Here is a 20,589-nt window from a genome sequence, read left to right as displayed (position 1 = left end):
AGAAAGCCTCTTTTTGAAAACACCTTTGTTTAAAAAACACTTTGTTTGTGCCTTTTTTCAGTCTTGTTGTACATGGCCGTGTAATATATGACATCATGTTAGAATTTGTTATGCTACGACTAAGTAGCGTAATTCTTAAACATCAACAATAATGTCTTGGGGTCAAAACACCGTTTTGTATTTTTTTTCAACTATTTGAATTTAGAGAGAAATCTATTGACTTTGACAGTCTTTGCTATCATTTTAGCTCTTTGCACATACTAATGAAAAGCACAGTTATTCACAGTCTCTGAGGGATGTTGAGAGTTATTCTTAGAATTGTAGAAATTCATCAAGCAATATAATAATGACTGATATCCCTCCCTCCCGTGACAGACGGCTGCAGCAGGTGGAACGACTCAGAGCCCATCTGGGTGTCGCTGCGCCACTTGTCTCCTGGTACTGATGCTGTGGCAGCCCAGTGGAGCCTGAGGGCTCTGGAGAAACAAGGAAGCTGGAGCCAGGAGGGCTGTCAGCTGGTCCACAGTGACAGCAGCACCTCCACAATGCGCTGCTCTCTGCTTAGCAACTATGCAGTGCTGCAGGTATGGAGTCATGATTATTTAATGTATCATTCAACCTGGATCAACAAGATTGAATCAGACTTTCATTTTCATTTTTTTTTTTCTAGGAGGTGCCTGATGTCCCTAACTCCACACCCATCTCTGCAAGGGTGCTCCACCCTGTGGTCTATGCCTGCACTGCCGTGCTGCTCCTTTGCCTCTTCACCATCATCATCACACACATACTACACCACAGGTACTGCAGTTTTTGTGCAGAAACGGACTTTATGCTGCTGTTTGTTATTTCCTTCTTTTCCTGATTATTTTTCTCTGCGCCCCTACAGTTCTATTCACATATCAAGAAAAAGCTGGCACACGTTACTTAATACCTGCTTCCACATTGCCATGACGACAGCCATTTACGCAGGAGGCATAACCCTGACCAGCTACCCAGTGGTTTGTCAAGCAGTAAGTGATGAATTTAACAGTCCCCTCATTTTTTCTAGTGGTGTGTTTAAGCTTGATGTCTTACCTGACTGTGAAATGTGACAGGTGGGCATTGCCCTGCACTACTCCTCGCTGTCGACCCTGCTGTGGATTGGAGTCAGTGCCCGGGTCATTTACAAAGAGGCTCTGTGGAGAATACCCCGGCAGCCGGAGGGAGAGTCTCCTGCTCCACCTACTCAGCGGCCTATGCTCAGGTCAGTGAGCAAGCCACTTCCTGTACTATGAGATTGTTGTTTGCTGTCAATATGGTTTATGTTTTAGACAGATGCAAGAGTGCTTGTGCATGGCCACCCAAACTGTGCACCATCAAAGTGGGTCATTGTGCCCAACAACTAAAGTCCCTCTGTTTTTGAGGAAACCTTTGAGGGACAGAAGAGAGTATTGCTGTAAGGCACAAAAAGCTATAAGCCTGTATGAACTCAGAGTGGAGGAGGGGAGGAATGTATGAAACCAACATAACAGAAGCAGAGGGGTCGTCATAAATCTGAGCAGGATGATTCAGGGGGTGCACTGTCTTTCCAAATATCCCCTTCTATTTCTCCTCCCCCTGTGATCCTGAAGCTGCGATCATACACTGACCTCGCTGACCCTCCCGCTACCCCTTTGTTGCCCACTCAGTCACATGGGATCAGGCTGCAATAAATCACAGGCTTCTGGAGCCTATACTGACCCTTGTAACACTCGGCCCACTATGAGAGTGAAGGATCACATAGCTCTGTTCAGATTATAGACAACCAGATAGACATAAAAACTGAAAAAGTTACACAGACATGCACACTTTAAAAACATCGTAGCAGCCAAAGGTCACATAGCATCTTGTGGCCCAAACAAGAACTGCTCTTTATTTCTCAAACTGCAGCTGGGAACTTGTGTTTGATATGTGTTTCTCTCTTATTCAAGGTTCTATTTGATAGCTGGTGGAGTTCCTCTTATCATTTGTGGGATCACTGCAGCTGTCAATGTCAACAACTACGGTGACAACAGCCTTTAGTAAGTACTTCTCTTTTTTTTTCTTGAGCCATTTGGCCCTTGACTTTGTGTTGTTTTGGTGCTGAAGTGAATAATTCTGTGTGATATGTCAAACATAGACGTGTCCTTGTTTTGCACTGACCTTCCTGACTCCTTTTCTGCCTCTTGCAGCTGCTGGCTGGTGTGGCGCCCCAGTCTGGGGTCTTTCTTTGTTCCTGCTGGCCTGGTGGTGTTGGTGACCTGGATTTATTTCCTGTGCACTGTGTTTCGCCTTAGGCACCGTGTGGCCAAAGAAGGCACAGGGACCACGCTGTCCACTCCTGTGACTGAAAGCCAGCCTGCACTGGCCGGAAGCACTAGCCTCCTCTCCACAGACTCAGCGGTGGGACCTATGAACCCTGTTGTCGTGCCGGAGGACCAGTACTCACTGAAGACACAGTTCTTGGTGCTGGTGGCAACCCACTTCCTGTTTGTGGTTCTGTGGTGTTGTGGAGCCATGGCAATGTGGCTGACAGGGAACACTAGCTTGTTGTTTAGCTGTCTCTATGGGATGGCTGCCACAGTTCTAGGGGTGTTTCTGGTGGTGCACCACTGCTTTCGGCGACTGGATGTGCAGGCCTCATGGATGGCGTGTTGCCCAGGCTATCGCCGCTCACGTCCTATGTCTACATACACGCACACCTGTACGACCGGGAGTGGAGTGCAGACCTCTGAGCAGGGATCACAACTTTTCATCAACTGCCATCCACCAGGTGACTCTCATAACTCCTCATCAGCGCGGTCATCATCCACGCCAAGTGGAATCAGCAGTGTGGGCCCCGGGCCCTGCAAGCTCACCAACCTGTTGCAGGTGGCACAAGAAAATCCAAACAACACTTCACGTGCCCCTGCCGGCAACCACACCAGCACCAGTACCGACAACACCACCAAGCCAACAAACAATGTTCTGCCCATCATTAACTCTGCAGCCCCAGTGCATCCTCAGAGAAGGAAAGTGATTAGCAGAACTAAACAAGGAAGCAGCCAGTATCACCATCGGAGTGAGGGCAGAGGTCACTATCGTCTAAAAGCGCTAAGGACTGCTGGTGGTGGGGGAAGCCTGGGAGCTTTAGGACCCACTGGTTTAGAGCACCTCAGTTCTTCACATGTTGTTCACAAACAGGCCACGAGTGAGAATGGCAGCATCCACCATAGCCTTTCAGAGAACCAGGCCAGCCCGCTTGCCAATGGGAAGCATCTTGGACAGTCAGTGCCGACCACTCCCTCAGAGGGAAGTGATGGGGGCAGCAGTGGGAGTCGCAAACCCTTCCCCCTGCTGCCTTCTATGGCCAGCAGAGCGGCCATGCACGGCGCTCAGAGACGATGCGCCAGCAGAGACAATTTGAAATTGGAGCGAGACACTAAGCGCTGCTCCTACCCATTGAACAGTGTCACCACCACTGTGCCTGGGGCCGCTGCCCCAAATGGTAACCTCAAAAAGTCTGTGCTCGAGCTGGAACAGGATATGAGTGGTACAGACCAATCTCAGTGCTCCGTTGGAATGAAGAGTGGTTTGTGGAAAAGTGAAACCACAGTGTAACCTATACTTATATGTGAACTTCTATGCATGGCCTTAATGGACTAAAATGATTGGGTTACGTTTTAATGGTCTCTTGATTATAATAATGATATAATTTAAGATATAAAATCATTAAGGTATCCAGGACCCTAAACTGGTACTTTTTTCCTCTGTAGCGTTAAAAGAGTTGTGAAAAGGTAAAAAAAGAAATGAGTCAGTCATTTTCAAACATAAGATACTCATTTATTTTTAATAATTTCACAAATTACAAGATATCGCTGGAATTGGCATAAAATGTTGATTCTGGATGTCTAATGAAAGCTTTACTGTTTTAGTTGTGATTTTTATATGCATATCAACTATAGCATGAAAGGGAGTGCAAGATGATCCAGATCCAAAGTACAGCTATATGCATTTAATCTGTGGACAACCTTTCACCCTTTTGTTTGCTTCAAGTAATTGTGTGTGTGTGTGTGTGTGTGTGTGTGTGTGTGTGTGTGTGTGTGTGTGTGTGTGTGTGTGTGTGTGTGTGTGTGTGTGCGCATAGAGAGTAGAAGAGCAGTTGCATGACTGGCTGTACAGAATCTCTGAGTGAATTAAAAAAACTATCGCAACTTTTGAAAATATGCTAAAAGTGTTTTTGTTTTGCTAAGCTCCCATCAGCACTGACACAGCTCCCCTTAACTAATGCGTTCAGAAGGAATAAAAACCAGGGGTAAAAATGATTGGCTTTTTTTTTTTTTACCTAACACTTGATTCAATTTTCCTTTCCAGCAGAAGTCATTTTCTGGTCTAATGCAGGGATGACTGCCCCCTCCTGGGTGGCAGAGATACTTTTCAGTTATTGTCAGGGATCTGAAATGTGTTAGCCTTGACAAATCTCTGTCACAGGTTTTTCAATGACAAATGTGTCCAACCCATACTGCCACAACAGTAATCCATCACACTATTATTTATGCAGAGGTATAACTATGTCTCAATGAGAATCCACAAAATACCTTTCACGCATCAGAGGCCTTACCAAAAAATATCACAGCATGCAGATCATAAGCTTTTTGAATGAAGTATATCAGAATACAGCCTTCATATTTGAGTAGACTTACAAATGCCTAGGCCGTACTTCTGCTTATTGGTCAGTTCGATACACTTGCAATTCAGGAAATTACATTAACAGGAAATAGTGTTTCTAAATGCAGCTTATTGTCACAGTTTTTTTCCCCTTTGTTCTTTGTGAGGAAGTCTTCATGAAATCCAGAGAATGCTGTTTGCTGTTACTATCAGGTGTTGTCAGTCTGTTGAGCATATATTCTGTGTGCAGTGTAGGCTTTTTGATCAGGGTGTATTCACGATCATTCAATGATCATCTATTCCTCGTGACAGGGACTTGAATTGAACTTCTTGTTGACACTGAATGTTATTCTACTAGAACATTGAGTCTGTGAAGTGTCGGCTACTTTTTCATATTACACATGACGGAGGATAGATCAAGATGTGGATACTAAGATGTCGGTGAGAGACAAAAGATGACGTGATTTCATCCTGTTTCGTTCTGGATGACTTAACGCATTCATGGGCTCACATTTAGGCCATCTGACATAACCTGAACATACTGTCCCTGCTTCTGCAAACAACACTATCCTCTTACCAGTTCTCGTGAACCAAAACAACCATCTTCATAAAAAAAGAAAAAAACATATTTTTATACTTTATCCATAGGCCTTCTTTTTATTTTCTATTGTTATTTAATTTCCTAGAATATAGTTTTAAAATCTGGCTTTCCATGCCTTACAATTGTAGACCCCAAATAAAGTGATACAAAGAATTTGTCTGGACATCCTCTATCCTTTAAGTGCTGTATTAGTATCACTGAACTCAATTAAGTGTCAATTGTCGTGCTTTTAAAGTCTTCTCTTACTTTTGCGAGAACAAACTGATTCCTGATCAGTGGCCTATTTAACGGCCTGCGACGTCTCAACGACCTCCTCCTTCACCGCCCAATCACCGGCGGACTTTAAAATAAACGGACTGAAATATTAGCCAATCAAGCGGCACAATGCAGAGTATGGGCGGGACCTCCTAACATCAGGGAAGTGAAGTGTTTTACACTGCGGAGGCAAAACAGTTTTTATGAAAGCCTTCCAAAGATATTAGCCGTCACCGCAGTGGTTTCCTGGTTGGTCGGTGCTCGCCGTAAACTGGTTAACTCATTGTTAACTCAATTCAGGTGTTATGTGAATATTAGATACAGCGTTACGAAGAGTATTACGACTTCAACTTGAGCTTCCTGAAGTCCAGCTCGGTAACCTAAACCTACAGCTGCGGAGGACGGCGAAGGTAGACAAGAGTTCAGCAGAAGGTTAGCCAACAGCCCGGCTTAGCGTAGTTAGCTCTTTAATAAGACAATTTAGATTAACTTTTGGTCAAGCTTAACGGGCTTCGGAGATGCCTCTGGCCGACCAGAGCCAGCAGTGGTTCCCTACGAGTGTCCAGGTAACAGTCCATCAGGGTCGGAACCTGCGTGCCAAGGGGAAACATGGCACCAACGACGCCTACGCCACCATGCAGGTGGCCAAAGACAAGTTTTCTACCTCCGTCTCTGAGAAAAGTGTCGATCCCGTGTGGAAAGAAGAGGCGTCGTTCGACCTGCCGCTCTTCCACCCGGGCAACGGGGACCGCTGCACGCTGTACGTCACCGCGATGCACCGGGCTCAGGTGGGGCTCGACAAGTTTCTGGGTCAAGCTGTGGTGAACTTACTGGATCTGCACGATAACACCCCTCGCAAAAAGACAGAGTAAGTGACTACTGATGTGTGGGCCTCACCTGTTTCAAGCTCCCTCCATAACGCTGAAGAATGTTTCTTAAAACTGTTCCACAAAAGCCTGACAACTCATGTCGTATTAGGTGACCTCCCTTTATTGTTTGTAGTTGTTATGATTTACAGAAAGGTATCCACTAGTTCAGGCAAACAAAGCAGGTTTTTTTCTTTCGTATTTTTTTCCAGCAACCTTAATTCTAGTTTATTTACAGTGCAGCATCACCACAGAATGTACACAACCAAGATATTCCACTTACTAAAATGTATAACTTTACATCATACAACTTAACGCAAAGTTAAACTGCAATCTAACATGTAATAGGTGGCTAAACAAACTGTAAATTGGTCCCTGACCCCACCGTATCCCGGGGTTTTTATTGATTTTGAATTTTGAATTTCAAGATGGATAATGTAGCCTTCATTGGAGCATGTTTTGGGTTATTGCAGAGCAGACTGGGAAGAAGCAGGACCGCTCAAAACAACTACTGCTAAACCTGCCTCCGTGTTTTATTGTGAATGATTTAGCAAATAGATATTTCAAATGTTGGATTATCTAAATCCTTTCAACCCTTAAGTTTAATCTTTATAAAACTTTAACGTAGCTGTTGTGGCTAATACCTTCTTGATCATAATTTGTATAGTGACGGTAATCCAACATATTAAACACAATAAATTCTTCATAGCAAGCAGGGGCGCAATTTTGTCTTTATGTATTTATTATTTGAGACAGACAATATATCTTTGCATTTGATAATTAGTCAATCATATAGGAGCATTGCTTGAATTGCATGTAAGCATAAACTGAACTTTGAGTTTAAATTGAACATCAGACATTTTTTCATCTAATCAAGCCAAGTCTAATGTTATACACAAGTAATGCTGCAGTCTTTTGATGAGGCCTTTTACTTAAAATACAGAACACTTAAACAAGTCACGAAAAACACAATAAACCTTGAAACGTTAAGAATGTGATGGAACCTCCCTCCCCTTCTTCCTCTTATCAGTGTCTTAAAAGAAAAACGGAAACTATGGAGATTGTGGGAAAACATTCCAAGATTATTTTAATCTCAGCACTTTCCTCTCCGTTGAATCAACACAAATCTGTTTTACTTCATTAATTGGTCTGAAGCCAATTTTATAACTGCCAGCTGGCATCTGACATTGCTCTTGTTAACCTTGTACATTCCTCAGGGATACTTAGCTCTACTAACTAACAAATTTGTCGGCTCACACCCACCCACATATGTCGCATGATGACATGTGGTATGACGTAGTATGGGTGTGACAGGGATCAAAATAAAACATTTCATTGTTGTTGAATTTGGATGTACACACCCTATTATGTAAGAGTATTTTTATAGATAGACATGGCTTAATGTAGACTCTGACTTCCAAATGTGATCTGTTGTAAAGACTGAGTGAGGTTGTTAGTTCCCAGTTATCACTCTAGTCTGCTTTGATACAGCGCTAGTATGACCTCATTCTCTTGGTTATTGTACCGTCATATCTGAAACGTTATCTTGTGTTTGCTCAGTAAATTCAAGACACTTTATTGGCAAAGTTCATTCCATGAGCTTTCCTGTCCATGTCTGAAGTCCTTCACTTTCCCTGCTTGGCTCAATCCCTCTGTTTCTTTTAGGATCCAATATGCAGGGTATTGGATGTTGTTGCTGCTGTTTTCGCCTTGAAGTGTGTGGTGTTGGATTACTATCCTGCTTGCCTGTCCTGCTAATAAAGGGTGTGACATCGAGGACTTTGTTATCCTACTGAAAGGGAGCGTTGCTGTTGCCTCTAACACAATACAGTGTATTCGAGAAGAAAATAGGTTATAGAATGCCGTATATTTGAGTTTGTATAAGAAAAGGAGTCATTTATTTTCACAAATCATCAGACATTAAGACAGAGTACTAAATTCAGGTTTGTTGTGAAGAAGTTTAACAGTTAACACCAGCAACATATTGTTTTTATGACTGCAGCTAACTATTAATTACAATATTGATCAATCGAGGGCTTATATATTCGATCACTCTATCATTTGTATGGTCGATAGAATTTCAGTTAAAAAAAATGTTTTGCTCAAATTGATATCTTCAAATCACTTACTTCATCCAACACATGGTCCAAAACCCAAATATATTCAGTTTACAATTACTTAACAAAAAGCAACACATTCTTACAATTTGGAGCCTTATACTTATACCAGTGAATGTGTTTTTGCTTAAAAGATTAAAACAATTGATCCATTATCAAAATAGTTGCAGATTAATTATCTTTCTATATATTGAGTTACATATTGGATAATTGTTGCAGAAGGGTCAGGTTATGATTTCTGTTCACCTGATACCTGAGCCACAATATTTATTTTGTAAACAAACAGCAGAGCCGTGGAACAAAAAAGATCTCTCATCCTGATTATTTTTTTATTTTTTTTTATCCACCAAACATGAGATTAACCTTAGAGAATCCAAACAAAATGATCTTAAATGTTTTCCTGTAGTGTCTAGATGTTTTTTTTAAGATGTTATGTTATTACTCGATCCTTGAAAACCTTTGAAATGCAATTAACTGTTTGTGTGAGGTGTCAGTGAGTGTTAAACAGATATTTCGGGGAATGTATATTTTACAATATTGACACTACTTTATTGCATATGCTGAATCCACTCTGGTGTCCACTTAGGATACATACAGTCTCTCTTGTTAATTATTAAACATGAAAAGAGAAGTGCTCTATTAACTGAGGAACCTGTCCAGCAGGACTGGGTAGAACGTGTATCGGGTATGGCTCTGTATTTCTAAGCAAACAGAACATGTCCACCCTGACCCTCTGTTAATAAGTGTAACGATGCATTGTCTCTATACAGCCAGCTATGTTGCCTTTCCTGCTGTAATATACGTAGGCAAGACAAGAATAGCACCTTGATTGGCCTGACGAGGCGTGATCTCTCTCTCTGTCCTTGTGGTGAGAACTAGTGAGCGATTGTTTGACTTGGCATGCTTTGGTTTCGGGTGGGAAATGAGAAATGTTTGAATTAGGCTGCGTGTGACTTTCAATACATCACGTACTGCACAGCACCTCCTTGTGTGTTTGAGGCTTGTTGGTTCACTCCCATGCTTGTTTCCTGACTGAAGATTATGTCTGGATGTCTGCTTTTTTTCTTTTCAAAAATGAGTTTAATGACTGTTTTCTCACTGTAATTCAACCACCACACACATCGCTGTGTATTTACTGTCCATTTTGCACATGTTTGCATACTATTCAAAACCTAAAGTAACACAATATTACCACATATTAGACTGTGATTTGCTATATTCTGCTAAATCTAAGAAATACAAAATGTAAATGCATAAACTCATAATTGGGCCATTTATTTGAATTCCTTGAATACCTCTATGCGGGCCAGGTAAGGACACGGGGCAAGTGAGGTAGAAACCAGAATTGTAAATTATATGGGACCTTGTGATGCTTCATAATTATTTTCCAGTCACAGACTGTGGTTTACAGTCCATACTCTCCATTCCTTCATGGAGGTGGGACGTTTATGACCACCAGCCTAGTGATCAGATGAGTGAATGATGATATCTGCAGACGATTGTCAGGGATGGATCGGCAGTGCAAAGGAGAGGTGATGTGGATGAGAACTTGTGACCAAATGCAGAAGACAGGGGGAGGGGATTGGCTCAAGTGTATTTCTCCTTAGCTATCCTATACAAATATGTATATTAGTGTACAGTTTATTACATTACTGGAATTACTTTAGTTTTATTGTGTGCACTTGGAATTACTCTATACAAAAGAAATAAAGCTGACTGAAACATGTTGCTGCAATTCTGATTAGTTTTTGTGACGTACTATAAGGTAGCACAATCCATGTATTAAAGAAGTGACTTTTTGAAAATGTTGCAGTAAAATCTTAGTTTAAGCCAAAGGACAGTAGTAATACATATTGCTGCCTGTTGTTAATGTGTTTGGCTTGCATCAGCGCATTCTGGATATTAGATTAATTGTAGTAAGTCAGTAAAGAGTTTGAACTTGTTTTCAAAAAGTGAACTAGTCTACAGATATTTGTTATTAATTGTAAAAATCTGTAAGTGACACACAGTTGGATGGTTCTGCTGTGGAGCAGAGTTTAAAATGAAAAGGCTTGTTATAATGGGCACCTCTTCTACACTATCAGTACACCTAATAATAGCAAGGGCAAGGCTTCATTTGTACAACCATGAAGTGTCCATATGTAATGGCACTAATTGCATGGTTTGAGAACCAGTTCTCTAGAACACTCCTTTCCCTTATCCGCAATGAGTGCTGATCCTGTGCAACAGAGAGGACATAGGTGAGCCTGAACAACGCTGTAATTGTGATGTATTTAATTTAATTAGGGATTAAATGTTTTTAATTACAGCTTTATCTGTGATTGGCATGTTGCTCCCAACAGGAACTGGAACAAGCTGTACACACATTAATGACACATATATGTCTAATAAGACACACAGTTTAAGTTTAACTATTAAAAACCAGTACATTATTTACAGTATGTTGTTTTTAGATTCTTCAACTTTAATCCTATATTTTTTCAAACCCATGTGCCTCACTAGGGATATTTTAGCTTTCTTATATTTCATAAATTGTATCCGTGTTAATTACATAGCATAAAGTTTGGTAAGATTGTGAGTTTTTTTTTTTCCATAATTCTGGAAATCAACCCTTTAAAAATAGGCTATTAGAAGGTAACAACTTTGAATGGTAATAATAGTTAGAAGGTAACGTTTTTTGAAGGGTAATGGAAGTAATACAATAAAAACAATAATGGACATTTTGTATGTCCTATAAATTAAGGAAAATTATTTTTTGGGGGGGTATTATCACAAGGGTCAAGTGAGCCTATATGTATTGTTTACATGGCAGTTCTTTAGGGCCAACCCAAAATCAAATGTGTAAAAGAGCACATGGCAGTTGAACATGAGACTCGGACATCAGTCAATATTTGTTTTTGATTAATCGATAAATTGTTTAGTTTATGGAATTACATAAAATTGTGAAAGTTTCCAAAGGTCACAGCGCCTTCTTCTAATTGCTTCTTTTGTCCAACCAACAGAGCAATACCCAAAGATATTTAAATTACAATGATATACTGTAGCGCAGTCAAACATATGTTTGCTTGATAAATGACCTGGACGATTAAATAGTTATCAGAATGGTTGCCACTTAAGTTTATTGACATTGTTTCACCATTTATCCATTCATTGTTCAAACAAACTATTAATTAGAAGTTTCACTTTACATAATGAAAACCTGCATCAGAAACAGTTCTTCACCACCGTTTCATTTGTAACTAGTTCCTGTACAAATCAACTTGTTTCATACAGTTTTTAGAACCATGAACTATTCATCTTGATCCGAATGCTGTGATGTGTCTCATTGTCTGAAATGGACATATGTATCCCCATTTTGACATGAGAAAATGTTGAATGTGAGGCTAAATGACGGGATAATTTGTATGTCATTCACATACAGTGCAACAGGAAATAACTTGGGACACATTTGGAATGTTCAAGTTTACAACTAGATAGCATGGTCTAGATAGCAACAAGATATTTATAACATTTAAAATGTAAAAAACGTATATGTTCTCCTGAATTACCAATGATCTGATTCATTCTTTCTGTCATTTGCAGTTGGTTCAAGCTGGTGGACAAGCATGGAAAAGAGGACAAAGCGCGAGGCGAGTTGCTGCTAGATATCCAATTTGTGAGAAACAACATGTCAGCTAGCATGTTAGACCTTTCTATGCAGGACAAACCGCGCTCCCGCATCTCCAAGCTGAAGGACAAAGTCCGTGGGAAGAAAAAGGATGGCTTCTCTGACTCTGCGTCAGCTATTGTTCCTTCTGTCAGTAAGGTCCTCACAGACAGCGAGGGAGAGGTTGACACACAGTCCCTCAATCAGTCCGAAGGAGTGAAAAAGAAATCTAAACTCAAAAGCCTCTTTGCTCCCAAATCAAACTTGCAGCGTAACATCTCACAGTCCATGTCTACACTGGGGACTCTTCCAGAGAAGAATTCATCTCTCAGTGGCAGCCGCTCATCTGGCCTCAATGTGGATTCTCCTGATGGTAACTTAATCTTTCTGTACTATGTTGACAGTTCTGTCTTACCTGTGCAGCACAGTGCAAGTTAAATAGTGATGTTTTGCATGTCAACAATGACATCATGCTTCCTTGTCTCTCCTCCCACAGTTAAAAAGAAATTCAAATTCCTGGGACACAAGCGAACAGGCAGCTCTGACAGCAAGCACTCTCAGGGTCCTTTCTCCCTTCTGGGTCGCTCCAAGCAGAGCAACAGTGACCTGAACAACCTGTGCATCAATGGCAGCCATGTGTACGCAGAGGAGACGGATCCCCACAGTGGATCTACTCTCAGTCTGAACAGCTCAGGCCAAGGATCTGTGGAGGACATCCGCAAACACACCTCAGAAGTCTCTGTCGATTCCTTTATAAGTGTACCTGTTCCCTCCTTCAAGTATGACTCTACAGATAAGGCAATACTGGAGCAACAGCGCCATCAAGAGGAGGAGGAGAGAAGGCAGACAGAAGACAGGCACACAGCAGAGGCCAAGCGATTGGAGGAAGAGGAGAAGTACAGGGTAGAGTCCAAGAGGCTGCAGGAGGAAGAGGAACACAGGCACTTCCTTGAAGAGGAGATGAGGAGGAAGAAACGGAGAGAGGAGGAGGAGGAAGAAAGGAGAAAGCAAGAGGAAGCGGCAGAATACCAGAAGCTCGAGGAGGAGCGACGCAGATCTGACGAGCTGAAACAACAGGAGGAGGCCTCCATGAGCGACCGTCTCTCGTCTCTATTTGGAATGATCAGAAAGAAGGAGGAGAAGAAAGAGGAGCTACCCATAACAGCTGCTTTCAGCAATTCAGGAGAGCCTGATAAACCGATCTCCCAAACCTACACCAATCCGTTTGAGGTCATTGATATTGGCACTGACGATGAAAGACCAGCGGATCTCCAGAAATCCGGCGGCAACCCACAAACCTCCTCTGCCATGGTTTTCCTCAACCGTACTGCTAAAGTGTCTGCAGTCAAACCCAGGTAGGCCTTCTTTAGTTACTCTGCACTAATGGTTTGTAATAAAGGTAACTGTTATGCCATTGTTACGACACTGGGGGTTGCTGTTGGTTGCTTGTAGGGACACTATTCTTTCACTTGCATGACTGGAATTAGATCACTACCATCAATAGGCAAGTGCAACTGCACATACTATGGTCTTTTTGTTGGTATGTGCATTTTATGTAACCAAAAAAGGCTTAATATTAACAGTCCCTTTTCCAAGCCCCACCCCCTGCTCCCTCCTTCACGCTCTTAGCTACCATAGGGCTCGTACTGTCACTTACTGCATGCACTCCCTGAATACATTTTAAAAAGCTGTTTCAGAGAGAAGCAGACAGAAGGGTTTACAATATATGTTTTGAATGATGTGTCCAAGTTGTCAAACTGATTCAGCAGCAAAGTTTAAAAAAGATATAAACTAAAGATATCAGTGCAAGAGTGAACCACCACATCACCTGACGATCGATGCAGAAGATAAAAAAAGTTGAGGAACAGCACTGTTCCTCTTTATTCACCGTCACAATCATAAATAGCAAAAGCAGCATGTGTAATCGGGTCAATAACGATACAAAAACGCATTTTTCTTGTCTTTTGTTATCCATGCTCGCGTAAGAGGCACATGTCAATAAGAAATGTTGTTTAAGAAAACCAACACACTTTTCACTTTACACCATTCTAACACTTAAACTTGGGAATTCCACAAGTTTCCGGGTTGTGTGTGTAGACTCAACATTGTGACTGTCTTGAATGACCAAAACTCTGAATGCCGTCTAACGGTTGATGGACCAGTTTGACCAGTTGGTCTTAGTGCAGATGAGAATCTGGGTGTGGCTTTTGTTTGTCAGGTTTTTGTGGAACAGGTTGTAGACTTCCCAGAGCTCATAAGGATTGACTCACCCGCAGTGTTACTTTCCTTGTAGACGTCTGCGGTGATTGGAAATTAGATTTTCTTTATAGTTTTTTGTGGACTGGATCTTTTATTCTTGGGTCATAATGGTAAGGGGCTTGTTCTTGCTATTGTCATTGATGTAACCCTAGTCCTTGTTTTATCAAATGTTCGCTAAATGGCAGATAGCCTTAGGCCTTTCAAGTTGCTTGTGTTGTTTATTTGCGATATTTTGTTACATGTTGGAATACTTAGTATTAAAGCATTGTAGTCTTTTCATATTGGCCAGTCAAAACATGTCTCAATGTGAGCACGTCACAGATAGAAAGAAAAACCGGATCGCAAAGACACGTGACTATTAGAAGTTCTGTCTGTAGGTTGGCCATTTAGATTGAACAATGGACCATTTTATAAAAAATGTTTAGGAAAGTAGTTGAGACTAAATATTGAATTGTCTAAATTATGTGTGGTTATAGATTGGAATTTAAATTTAATAGTTTTTATTGCTATGCGAGATGCTAGTCAAATTGGTGATGGGTTGTACATTGGTGGAAATAACTTTGGATAATGTGATGGTCACACTGACCTGTAGGCCTTGTTTTCACTTCTTGGCAGATATACTCAATCTTTGGAGTCTGAACCTGCTGAGTGCCAAACCCCCAGTCAGCTGTGTCCTTCCCCAGCCACCTCTGAATCCACCCTCTCTAGTGTCCTGTTTGACTCCCCTGATACCTTCTCTAGTCTCCACTCATCCCTGGCTCCATCACACATAAGTCAAAGCCCGTCTGGTTCTCCTCGTGGCAGCAGAGAGGATTTGTCCACAGGATTTCTGGAATCTTCACTCATGGCGGAGAAGAAAAGAAGAGCCCCCGTGTCCTCCTTGTACAGTCCACATGGGGCCCAAACTGGAGAAAATATGTCTCCTGTCAGAGAGATCACTAACCCTGGATATGTAGAGAAAGATGACTCAGAACCAGGCAGAAAAATGTCTCTACCACTTCCTGATTATGACACCCTATTTCCTCATAAGAGACACGGAGTGCAAGGGCAAACCCGATGGGACCATATAATCGCTGAGGTCAATCAGAAACACAGGGACTTTGCAGAGGTGAGTGTGGATGGCCCAGAGGAGAATGAACTCATGTTTTCACTCCCACAGGAGAGTCCTGTGAAGCATTACCAAACACATTCTCCAGCTCCCCCTAAATCACTAGCGCCTACAGAACCTCGATCACTAGCAGATTCCAGTCAAACACAGAGGCAGAAGACTGTCAGCCAATCTCTCATGAGGCCTAATCTGCCCGCAGTCTCAGAACCTGTAAGCACAAGAAGAGAAAGTCTCTCTGAGTTTTCCAGGTTTACTGCAAGTAGGGTGTCACGCCCATCACCTGGAGCAACACATACAACCAGATCAGCTAGCCAAAGGGACTTGGAAACAACAACACCAGATGATGAAAGGAAAGTGCAAGACCCTGTAAATATAGAGGCACCCAGAGCCAAACCCAGACAGAGGACTAGTGGCAGTGAGACGGTACAGCAAGAAGACTCTGCAGTGGTCTCAGACAAATATATGAACATTACCATCCCAACATTACCTAGTTCAGGTATGAGCAGCACGGTCATAAGAGGCAGGCAGGCAGAGCTTGACCCATACCCCAGTGCTGAGCTTCTCTCCAAAGACCCGTTGGCACAGCTGAAGCCAAACCAAGAAGTAGATTCCTTTTCTACTGGCAGTGTACAAAATGAGCAGAAAGTTGAAGATCGTGGAATGACCCTAGGCGATCTAGATCAAATTTTTAATCAAGAGAAACAGACAGATGTATTTGCTGATTTTGATGGCAGCGATTCCAACAAACACAATGAGTACTTGAAAAAAGATGAAGATTCACATCAGGTCAGTCCTGTTTTCCAAGGAGGGAATTCACAAAGACCAAAAAAAAGTATTCTGTCCACAACTCACTTGGATAATAAAACTTCCAGGTCTCAACAAGAGCCCGTATATAAAGAAGAAACGACTGTAACCACAGCTAATCAAGTCCCCTCCGCAAGAAGTGTCAGGAATGGGTCTGTCAAACCAAAGCCTTCAGATGATGTGAGAACACAAAATACATTTTATGGAAGCGAAGATCAATTTGGAGCTCAACCTTTTAGCTCTACATTGACTTCCTTGGAACCCCTCAAGGTGGTTGTGGAGGAAGTGGAACCAGCATTTCCGGCAGGAGGGTTGTCTGGGGGAAAGGCATCTTTGCAGGCGTGGGTCTCACCCTCTGATGTTCAGCCTGTCAGTGCTCAGAATAGCAATGGAGGTGGGCTAGCCTTAACTCCACGCAGGTGAGATTGAACAGGCATTTGAATGCATTTGTGGACTGTTTATCTAGACTTTGCATATGGCCTCTGGCTTTCTGCTGTTGGATGGGGAAGCAGATATGGTGTTGGGATTTGCCTTGGGTGAGACTATTTTAAAAGCTTGTGGTTTCAAGGCAACTTTTTTCATTTGAGTTTTATTCTGAATATTAAACTCGGATCAAAATGGAATGATGTGGGAAATGAAATGTAAAAAAAAAAAATCTGTGAAGTTACTGTGCATACTGTTGTACTTACTTGCAGTAATCCTTTTTAAAGGGTGTTACAATAATGTATGTGCTTTTATTTACAGGCCTCATCCTGTGAAGCCCATGAGCTCAGAGAGCCAGCAACCAATCAGCACCACTGCTGTCAAAGAGATAAAGGGCCGTAAGAGCACACCACCAGCGAGGGTTCAGGTACCGTTTAGTTGACATTTATGACAAACTGGGACCAACAAATCCCCAGACTTGTTGACGGTAGAAATTCTGACACACAATAAATAAACTCTCATTTCACACTATAACATAATCTGCATTACGAGTCAACCTTTTTTGGGTTAATACTCGGAAATGATTCATGACACTCACTTCATAAACAAAAATTACAAGCAGCTTCAACTTTTTTTTTCTCTGCTGAAATATTGGGGCAGTCGATTCTGAAAATATTGTTAGATATTGACCTGGAAGGTTAATTCTTGACTGGGGAAATTTGAAAAAAATGAATTCTTACCACAAGATCCTCTTGCCTTTTCCACTCGGCAATGGAAGTTTGGCTTGGTTGTCAAAAAACAAGCCAAACTCAATCTAGTAAGGAAGGCCTCAAATTATGGCTTAAAGCTTTGACCATGTAAGCAGATCAGGAGATATGAATTATATTTGTCAATTGTTATGTTATATTTGTTTTCACAGTTAAATATGTATTAAATCGATCAATATGTTTTCATTAGAATGCTTGTCCTGAACTCACTTTTCCTCATTCCCTTCAGGTGGCTAACTCGGTGGATAGTGGCCCTTTCACTGAGCTGACACAGGAGGAGTTGATCACGCTGGTGGTGAGGCAGCAAGCCGACCTGTCCAAGAAGGACTCTCAGATCGTGGAGCTCGAGGAGTACATCGACAACCTGCTGGTACGCGTCATAGATGAGCAGCCCGGCATTCTGCACTCTCTTAACTCTGGCAAACTAGGGTAAGGTAACGGCTGCTGGCAGACCAGAGTTCCACTTAAGGTTCCAGTTATGTTTGCTGTGTGTTTGTACTGTTGTCACTGTGTGCTGAGCGACGCAATCTCGTCTTAGAGCATATGCACTTTCTTAGTTTCAGTCACATTTGTTTGAGAATGCTGGAAACTTTATTAACACTTAATAACTAGCTGGGAAGCACAGATCCAACTTTTTCAGTACCGATACCTGGGCTTTGGGTATCGCACAATAGCGAGTACCAATCAGATACCAGTGTTATGCCTCACTGTGAGGAAGTGATGGGGATCATTCGTTTATGTAAGGCAACATCAGGCTTGACTTAAACATGGCTTTCCTAACTTTGTTATGTATTTGTTACAAAATGCAACACATTAATGCATAGATATAAATATAGTGAATTGTTATTTATAAAAAATAATGGTACTCGATAGCAGATTGGCCCACTGTCCGTATCAGACCGATATTGGTATCGGTGCATCTTTAATAACAAGCAAGTAAAACATCTTTATACGAGCAAATGAATGTATTAGTTTTTACACTGTGGTACTGGGATTTACTTTAAAAATAATTGTTACATGGAAAATCTATTTAACAATATAATTATTTGCAATACTAATAATGTAAATATTTTCTTTTTTTGCAAAGATTATTATCTGGCCTTTTTAACTCTTTACACCGGGCTTTGTGTAACGTTTGTCTCTGCAATAAATGATGATGTACATAACCTTGAACCATCCAAATTCAAGTTTAGGATTGTTTGTATAACAAGGGCACATTGACTTTTACCACTGAAATCTTATTCAGTGTTTCCTTGGTTGGACCTTTTGACTTGCATGTATTTTTTTTATTCTCTATCATTTAAAAACATTCTTGCAACCTTTAACTCACCACAGACGAATGTCAGCTGGTCATCCAGTCCTTAAAAATATAATGTGCCTATTTCTGCTTCAAAGAGGTGTTATTTTAGAAAAACAGCAATGAATAAAAGCAACCAGCTGCTATGTGTTGTGCACAGGTTGAATTGCACGGCAGCAGATATATAGTTTTTTTTTGTTCATGTGATTGTTATGAAGCCTGTGCACATTGTTTAAAATATTATGCAAGTAATCATGCAGAATCAAACTCTTCTAATAATAATGTGAGATTTTGATCACTGTGGTCTTTGTGTTGTATTTGTTCAGTGAAAATCAAGAGATAATCCAAAACAAATAATCAGAGACAGTAATTGACTCAGTATCAGTAATAACCAACCAGCCTTGTCTTCGTATTTGAACTACACATGAACATCTATGCCTTTATATGACTATATTATTTTATCTTTTGGCAGCAAATATAGCAATATTAATCTTGAGAATGTACAGACCTGTGCCTTCAAAACGTGTTCATGAGTTGTGTGTTTGGATGGACAGTTGTTGGCTACCTCTCTTCTTGTACCGGAGTGGGAGCTCAAAGAATGTGCAGAATGTGCAGCCTGATGTATCGCGCAAATGTGGTTTTATTTTAAATAAAGACACTAATTATGTCAACACATTCTTTGTATCTGTGATTACTTAAAATTATTGTATGTACAATTGGAAAGAAATACAACTTGCATACATTACATAATTTAATATATTTATTTTATAAGCACTCAAACAAGCTACATATTGCTGATACAACTGCAGTTTTTTACTATTTTTATATCAAGTACGCAAACCAGTGGCTCGCACATGAAATATAATATGGTCCAACACCACCAAGTATAATAATCAAATATTGCCATGGAAACATAGGATGTTTTATTGTGCACAATGATTGCTTCAGGCCAAGAGAGCTTGTAGACGGTTCAATTCTTTTTTTTCACTTTGATTAAAACAACAATGTATGATACATTTTAAAATGTATCAAGAATTATTTTATTTTTTCAAAACTTACACAAAAATCTACACAAAAAAGAATTGGGGCAGAGTGATGTCAAAAATGGAAATACAACTACAGTACTGTGTGTTTTTTTTAAATAGAATAAGTACAATATCAATGAACTGATTCTACAAGCGTGGTGTGCATTAAAGTATTAAAAGACAGATAAACATGCTGTTGGTTTAGGTCTTTGAAATAAAGATATGTTTTATCAAAAATTCATCCTTGAAGTAAATTATAAAAAAAAATGTTTTCCCCCAAGAAACTGGCCTCATCAAGACATTTAAAAAAATGGATAAGTGGAACTAATCATTTACAAACGGGAGGCTACTCAATGCAATTGTATCAGTAACACACATGGCAGACGACGGTTCAGGCTTAAAAGGGAACTCCACAGATTTTGCATGTTTACAGGTCTTGGAGTACATGTGAATTGGTGAAAAAAGATGTGTTAAGACTGCTATGGCTCCAGGAGAAGCTGCGTGCTATCTGATAAATTGCCTCGTCAACGTTGGTTGGCGCTGAAGACTACAAGTCTGAATATTAGATCAATGTAAATATAGAAAGAAGTTAACTGACCAGATCTCTGTAGCCTGCTCTTCATCTCTGCTTGAGGCTTGCGGTTAAAGGCAACATTTGTTGTAACAAGTTACACACCGGAAACTCCAACCTAACTGTGGTTGAGCTGCATTGTGGGTAATGTAGATGCAAGGTTTGACAAGAAGAATCTGTGTAAAAAAGACTATATGGTTCAGCTT

General features: G+C 41.0%; 2 protein-coding genes across 2 annotated transcripts in view; both read left to right on the top strand.

Annotated features, from left to right (window-relative positions):
• adgra2 (adhesion G protein-coupled receptor A2) overlaps positions 1 to 4,283 on the top strand; it is a gene marked incomplete at its 5' end in the record, with an annotated part of 34,653 nt that extends 30,370 nt beyond the window's left edge. Inside the window, 6 exons of the mRNA XM_079222001.1 lie at positions 376 to 584; positions 671 to 798; positions 887 to 1,010; positions 1,095 to 1,243; positions 1,950 to 2,039; positions 2,190 to 4,283. Coding sequence (XP_079078127.1) covers positions 376 to 584; positions 671 to 798; positions 887 to 1,010; positions 1,095 to 1,243; positions 1,950 to 2,039; positions 2,190 to 3,597 — 2,108 coding nt within the window. The 3' untranslated portion in view covers positions 3,598 to 4,283. The remainder of the gene's footprint in view (positions 1 to 375; positions 585 to 670; positions 799 to 886; positions 1,011 to 1,094; positions 1,244 to 1,949; positions 2,040 to 2,189) is intronic.
• Positions 4,284 to 6,018: 1,735 nt separating this feature from the next.
• On the top strand, positions 6,019 to 19,460 carry rab11fip1a (RAB11 family interacting protein 1 (class I) a; the record flags this gene model as incomplete). Its single annotated transcript, XM_079222004.1, has 5 exons — positions 6,019 to 6,368; positions 12,066 to 12,502; positions 12,626 to 13,484; positions 17,045 to 17,150; positions 17,720 to 19,460. The coding sequence occupies 5 exons, from the start codon at positions 6,019 to 6,021 to the stop codon at positions 17,921 to 17,923; spliced, it is 1,956 nt and encodes a 651-aa protein (XP_079078130.1). The 3' UTR covers positions 17,924 to 19,460.
• Positions 19,461 to 20,589: the final 1,129 nt, after the last annotated feature.

The sequence above is a fragment of the Taurulus bubalis genome (genome assembly GCF_910589615.1).
Source record: "Taurulus bubalis genome assembly, chromosome: 8".
In the NCBI taxonomy this organism is placed as follows: domain Eukaryota; kingdom Metazoa; phylum Chordata; class Actinopteri; order Perciformes; family Cottidae; genus Taurulus; species Taurulus bubalis.
The sequence above is the reverse complement of the archived record's forward strand: the minus strand, read 5'-3'. Positions and strand labels throughout refer to the sequence as shown.